General features: G+C 37.9%; 1 protein-coding gene across 1 annotated transcript in view; it reads left to right on the forward strand.

The window, feature by feature from the left end:
- The window catches only part of TRAF6 (TNF receptor associated factor 6), a 26370-nt gene extending 19224 nt beyond the window's left edge, over positions 1–7146 (forward strand). Inside the window, exons 5-7 of the mRNA XM_032166251.2 lie at positions 1540–1611; positions 3969–4046; positions 5964–7146. Of these exons, the coding sequence (XP_032022142.1) occupies positions 1540–1611; positions 3969–4046; positions 5964–6776 (963 nt within the window). The 3' untranslated portion in view covers positions 6777–7146. The remainder of the gene's footprint in view (positions 1–1539; positions 1612–3968; positions 4047–5963) is intronic.
- Positions 7147–7457: the final 311 nt, after the last annotated feature.

Consider the following 7457-nt stretch of genomic DNA (forward strand, 5'->3'; position numbering starts at 1 on the left):
TTTTTTTTTTTTGGAGATGGAGTTTCACTCTTGTTGCCCAGGCTGGAGTGCAGTGGCGTGATCTCAGCTCACCAGAACCTCAGCCTCCTGGGTTCAAATGATTCTCCTGCCTCAGCCTCCTGAGTAGCTGGGATTACAGGCATGTGCCACCTTGCCTGGCTAATATTTTTGTATTTTTAGTAGAGGCGAGGTTTCTCCATGTTGGTCAGGCTGGTCTCGAACTCCCGACCCCAGGTGATCCGCCCGCCTCGGCCTCCCAAAGTGCTGGGATTACAGGCACGAGCCACCACGCCAGGCCAAAAGTTTATCTTTTAAAAAGAAATTTGGAGTGCCTAACAGCATCATGATTATAGGACAGTTTTTATATTCAGAAACTGAGATAGATTAAGTAGACTTGTATTAATAGTGCCAATAAAAAAAGCTAACACTGAAATCTAAGCCCTTGATCCCTATCCTATGTATACTTTTATAAAATAACCTACATATAATTTATGTTCTTTTATTCTATTACTTAGATACTTCCTTAAACTACAGTTTTTATAAATTCACGTTGGCAGTTTTTCCCCACTTTGAGATCAAGCATATTATATCCATTACATTGATAAAATATTCAAAAAAAGTCAGCTAACTTGTTATAAATGTAGAGAAGTCTCAGTCGTAGAGTAAAATGACAACTGTTTTTTGTTTTTTTTTTTTTTGAGACGGAGTTTCACTCCTGTTGCCCAGGCTGGAATGCAATGGTACAATCTCGGCTTACCACAACCTCTGCCTCCTGGGTTCAAGCGATTCTCCTGCCTCAGTCTCCCAAGTAGCTGGGATTACAGGCGTGCACCACCACGCCCAGCTAATTTTGTATTTTTAGTAGAGATGGGGTTTCTCCCTGTTAGGCGGCTGGTCTCGAACTCCTGACCTCAGGTGATCTGCCCTCTTTGGCCTCCCAAAATGCTGGGATTACAGACGTGAGCCACCGCGCCTGGCCCGAAAACTCCTTTCTAAACTTTAGTAAATTAGATTGACTTAACCTGGAAGGCTAATTATTTCTCAGCACATCAACTAAAGTCATTATATTCTAGAAAATAAGGCTCACCCTTCTGGGGCATATGAGAACCTGAGCACCAAACCCTCATGTCCTAATAAAAGATTTGTTCTTTAACTCTACTGACAAGAAATTTTAATTAAATCATCATGCTGCTGCTGAAAATTTTTGGAAGAAGATTACCTTTGGAGAATTATAGCCTCGGCAGATGATGTCCAAAGTAGATACAGGTGTACCGCCTCAGGATAAAAGGAAGGGATTTGAAAAATTATTTTTTATATACTACCCTGCTCTTTTAAAGAGCTGGAAGTCGAATGAATCTCATTATTACACTGGGAAAGAGAAAGAAAATAGCCTTTATATATTACTTTCACTGACTTTTGCTTTGTACAAATTGATGTCCTTATTTGTTTATAGTGAAAAATTGCTTTTTATCAAAATTAGTTGTTTTCACTTTTTCAGATATTCTCATGCTTTAATTATATTTCTCTAATAAAATTCAGATCCATGACCAGAACTGTCCTTTGGCAAATGTCATCTGTGAATACTGCAATACCATACTCATCAGAGAACAGGTATTATTCATTTTCATAAATTATTATTTTCATAAACAGCTTAAAGAAGTGAATTAGTTTTTTAATTGAAAATTTGTATCAATAAGGCAAAGAAATACAGATTGAAGAAGTATTAGAGCTGTGTGAAAAATTTTTATATAAGTTAATATAAGTAATAAATACTTTCAGTGAGAACAAAACATCAAGCCCTTTTTAAGAACTTAAAATTCCTAGGTCATTAATGTAATACCTGTGCTTTTGTATATTCATAAAAGTTCCCAACAAAACCAATTTTAAGATAAAAATAATCAAAAGTAAGCATCCCCATTTAAAGAAAGAAAAAACTAAGATATATATATATTTACACACTGTGAAATGAGGATCTCAAGTGTCCAGAGATTGGCTGAAAGAATAAGAGGGAACAATGAAATAAAGGAAAGCAGTTCTGTTCAGTAGGAGAATATTATTTGTAGCTGTAATCCCTGAGGCATACAGGGACGTTTTCAGATTTTCAGGACCTGTAGCCCTTCTGTTCAGTTGTCCTGTAGGCCACTGACCGGGCATCATTAGAAGTGGTAATTATAATAGAAAATTATATGGTGGGTTTTTTTTGTTTTTTGAGATAGAGTCTCAGGCTCACTCTGTTGCCCAAGCTGGAGTGCACTGACACAATCATGGCTCACTGCAGCCTCAAATTCCTGGCTCAGGCAATCCTCCTACCTCACTCCCCCAAAGAGCTGGGACTACAGGCGTGCACCACCATGCCTGGCTAATTTTTTATTTTTTTAGATTTTTTGTAGAAATGGGGTCTTGATATATTGCCTAGACTGGTCTTGAGCTCCTGAGCTCAAGCAGTCTACCCACTTTGGCCTCCCACAGTGCTGGAATTATAGGTGTGAGCCACCAAGCCCAGCCCAAAGATTGTTTTGACTATTAGTAGAGAAAGGAAAATTCCATCTGATTGCTATCTTCTGACATTTGGGGAGTTACCCACAAAATATGAATATTAACCATTAAATATTTATATACCCATGAAATCTGTAAACCCAGAGATCATTATTGATATACCTTACTGAGAAGCAGCAAGCAAAACCTGTCACTGGACAAGTTTGTTAACCTTAAAATGTTTTCATTAGTTTGTTAACAGACTCTTAATTTTTCCAACAAAGCCTTAATTTGAAGGTGTTAAACTTCTTTTGCTTATGAAGTCCTAACTCGTTTTCCTTTTTGCTCTCTTTTAGTATTTAAAGGAAACCATGCAACAAATTAAAACCCAGCAAAAGAAAATACAGGAAAAAACCCTAGGCTAAGAGGCAGAAAACCTGGGTTTTAGTCCTAGGTTTAAACTATATTAACTGTGGTTTTAACTGTGCCCTCTCATCTTTAACAAGTTGACATTCTAAATAGATCTGGGATCAGCAAACTGGCCTGCCAGCTAGATCTGTCTCACTACCTGTTTTTGTAAATAAAGTTTTATTGAAAGACAGTCATGCCCATGTGCGTATGTCTTGTGTGTGACTACTTTTGTATGACAATGGTAGAGTTTAATACTTGGGACAGAGGCAGTACAGCCCGTATTTACTATCTGATCCTTTACAAAAAATTTTATTGGCCCCTGTTCTACACTGTTCCCTCTTGAGAAATGAAGGGTTGAATTATAATAAATGGTCTCAGGTACTTCCTGTTTGAAATATCTACAACTATAGCTACATTAAATTTCTAAAGGGAATTTGGCACCTCTTTGAAAAAATATGATTGAGTATAATGGATCTTACCTTAGAGAATGTGTCTTAGAGTCCCAAAATCCAGGACTGAGACTTTCTTTAGAGCTTTTATTAGTGTGTTTAAAGTACCTTCTAACATCTGAGTCTCCCCATTGTAGCTGAAATATGCCCAGCTTAACAAAAGTTAAGAAGAGTTTTGAAAGGTGGTCAAAGATGATTTTTGAAAGGTGGTTATGAGGCAAGTATGGGTGTAGTCAGTGGCTTCAGTGCATGCAGTTGACTGGTTCCTATTAAATGGCCTAGACCATAGTGGGAGTCTTAATCCAGTTTGCACTTGTAGCTATTGTCAGGTGTTTTTTTCTGTAAAGTGCCACTAGAGGGTGCCAGTTCCCAGCAAGAGGAACAAATTTCATTTTCTTGAAATGAATTTTGAATAATTGGAGGGGATATTATGAGATGTTGATATTTCCTTTCTCTATAACTTTTGGAAGTAGATGTTCTTTTAATTTTTGTGGGTAATGGTTTATGCTGCACCTATTCAACTGCCAGTGTGGTACAAAAGCAGCCATTGACAATACAGTTTAAATGTGATCGCATCAAACTAGAAAATGATATGCAAGGAAGAGATTTTTCAGCCTTTGTTTTGGATTTCAGATGCCTAATCATTATGATCTAGACTGCCCTACAGCCCCAATTCCATGCACATTCAGTACTTTTGGTTGCCATGAAAAGGTAAGGTTTTTTTTTCTTTTAATTCTTGAATATAAGTAAAAAAAAAAAATACTCCGTTACATCATGTAGTGGAGAATAACAACAAGAATGTAGATGTAGTTGTAAAGCAGTGTAATAAGTTATATAATAGAGTTATTCGTGGATGCTGTGAGCAGAAGCAAAGGCATACTTAGCAATGCCTAAAGCATTCAGACAGACTTGACAAAACATGATGCTTTGGGCTGAATCTTGACAGGTGAAATAGTTTTCCAAGAAGACAAGGGAGAGAAGACCAGTGAGAAAGAGTGAGCATGGTGATTTGAGGAACTAACTACAAGTAGTTTGTGTTGTGCTAGTTCAACCCAATAGCAATGTAGATGATTTGAGGTGGAGGTGGGGGTACTAGTACCTGAGCTGTTGGAATACCTAAGTGAAGACAGCTTGAATTATGGTGATGACCGTGAAGATAGACCTAGGAGCCAGTACATATTTAGGAGAGAAGATCTGTTGCCTGTGTGACTAAATAAATGTGATGAGTGAAGGAGAGGGAGGCATCTAGAATGACTCTTGGTTTCTGGCCTTTGTCACTGGGTAGATGGGAGGGCCATTCAGCAAAAAAGAGTGAACACAGGAAGAACTGATTAGAGGTAGAGTTTAAAAAAAAAATCTGTTTTAATGAATTGAGTTACAGATAATGACTTCACCCAGCTAGGGAACAGGTGGGATGACTGACATCCATTATGTGCTGTCTTAAGCCCCAAAGAGAAATTAGGACTCGGGGTATTGCTTTGGGGAAGTGACTTGTGATAATGGAAAGTGTGATTGAGATCATATAGAGTATGTACAGGAAAGAGAAGTACACCAAGGAAAAGAGCCATGAACAAACAGTATAAGAAACAGATGAACCAGGCAAAGAGACAGTATTATTATGGTCTCCAAAATTAGTTTCAAGATTCATAATCAGTAGTGTCAAATGTCTGAGGTGGATCATTGTTTATGATATGTCTTTCTTTTTGGAGAGTGCAGTTACACTTTTGCTTTTCCATAATACTTTTTTTTCCTGACTTATATATAACAAACATACATTTAATAATTTAAAAAATAAAATGAGCAAAATGGTATGGTTATATTTTGTGGAAAAATTCTGTATTATTGTGCTTAGAGAAAAAGACTTGAAAGAAATAAAATGTTAATGGAAGTTAGGTGAGATATTAGGTAACATACTTTCTTTTTGGTCATCTATATTTTCCAGGTTTTTTAAAAGACTATATGACCTTTTATAATAAAAATTGTTGTATTATGAATGTTTTTCATATAATAGAGTGTTCTTAATGACCTTAGAATAGCATGATGCCAGGAAAAATTCCAATTTGCAATAGATTTATATACTAGGAATTGCAGACAATATAGGTAGACTATATTCTTGACTTTAAAAAAAAAGAAAATAATATTAACTAGAGAGAGACAAAAGATCTTCGGAGAGGTTTGTCCTTTTTTGATGGGAAAGATTTTAATAATTGTATTCTAAAGGCAAGTGTTAGAGGAAGAGATGTTTGAAGATGAAAAACCACTGAGTAAAATCTCTGGGGTGTTGCAACAGGTCAGGTGCCATTTAGAGCACAGGTAGAATGTTAATCTCGGAGAGGACAGGCATCTCAGAAAAGAAGGATGTGTGTAAAGACTGACATTTTTTGTAGGTGGGAGGGAGATTTAAATGAGTGAAAGCTGGGAAAGTAGTCATCAGATAGTCTGTTTTTCAGTGAACTAAGAGGCAGAGTCGCCTCATTGGATCAAGAATCTGTTGAAGGCAAAGGAAAATTGTAGAGAATTGAAGGAAGTGGTGTGACTACTTGAAAACTTCTTATTTGACCTGGCCAGGTCCTTTTCCTACTCCTCACGGTATCTATTCCCAGCCTAAGGCTTGTGCTTGATTTTTAGATGCAGAGGAATCACTTGGCACGCCACCTACAAGAGAACACCCAGTCACACATGAGAATGTTGGCCCAGGCTGTTCATAGTTTGAGCCTTATACCCGACTCTGGGTATATCTCAGAGGTCCGGAATTTCCAGGAAACTATTCACCAGTTAGAGGGTCGCCTTGTAAGACAAGACCATCAAATCCGGGAGCTGACTGCTAAAATGGAAACTCAGAGTATGTATGTAAGTGAGCTCAAACGAACCATTCGAACCCTTGAGGACAAAGTTGCTGAAATTGAAGCACAGCAGTGCAATGGAATTTATATTTGGAAGATTGGCAACTTTGGAATGCATTTGAAATGTCAAGAAGAGGAGAAACCTGTTGTGATTCATAGCCCTGGATTCTACACTGGCAAACCCGGGTACAAACTGTGCATGCGCTTGCACCTTCAGTTACCGACTGCTCAGCGCTGTGCAAACTATATATCCCTTTTTGTCCACACAATGCAAGGAGAATATGACAGCCACCTCCCTTGGCCCTTCCAGGGTACAATACGCCTTACAATTCTTGATCAGTCTGAAGCACCTGTAAGGCAAAACCACGAAGAGATAATGGATGCCAAACCAGAGCTGCTTGCTTTCCAGCGACCCACAATCCCACGGAACCCAAAAGGTTTTGGCTATGTAACTTTTATGCATCTGGAAGCCCTAAGACAAAGAACTTTCATTAAGGATGACACATTATTAGTGCGCTGTGAGGTCTCCACCCGCTTTGACATGGGTAGCCTTCGGAGGGAGGGTTTTCAGCCACGAAGTACTGATGCAGGGGTATAGCTTGCCCTCACTTGTTCAAAAACAACTACCTGGAGAAAACAGTGCCTTTCCTTGCCCTGTTCTCAATAACATGCAAACAAACAAGCCATGGGAAATATGTAATATCTACTAGTGAGTGTTGTTAGAGAGGTCACTTACTATTTCTTCCTATTACAAATGATCTGAGGCAGTTTTTTCCTGGGAATCCACACGTTCCATGCTTTTTCAGAAATGTTAGGCCTGAAGTGCCTGTGGCGTGTTGCAGCAGCTATTTTGCCAATTACCTCTTTGTTGTACTTTCTTGGGCTTTTGCTCTGGTGTATTTTATTGTCAGAAAGCCCAGACTCAAGAGTACTAAACTTTTAACAATAATAATAGACTTTCCTTAAAACTTCAGTCTATTTTTATAGTATTATATGTAATATATTAAAAGTGAAAATCACTACCGCCTTGTGCTAGTGCCCTCGAGAAGAGTTATTGCTCTAGAAAGTTGAGTTCTCATTTTTTTAACCTGTTATAGATTTCAGAGGATTTGAACCATAATCCTTGGAAAACTTAAGTTCTCATTCACCCCAGTTTTTCCTCCATGTTGTTACTAAGGATATTCAGGGATGAGTTTAAACCGTAAATATAACCTTACTTATTTAGTGTAAACATGTCTGTTGAATAATACTTGTTTAAGTGTTCCTTCTGCCTTGCTTA

The sequence above is a fragment of the Hylobates moloch genome, unplaced genomic scaffold (genome assembly GCF_009828535.3).
Source record: "Hylobates moloch isolate HMO894 unplaced genomic scaffold, HMol_V3 SCAFFOLD_11, whole genome shotgun sequence".
Taxonomy (NCBI): Eukaryota; Metazoa; Chordata; class Mammalia; order Primates; family Hylobatidae; genus Hylobates; species Hylobates moloch.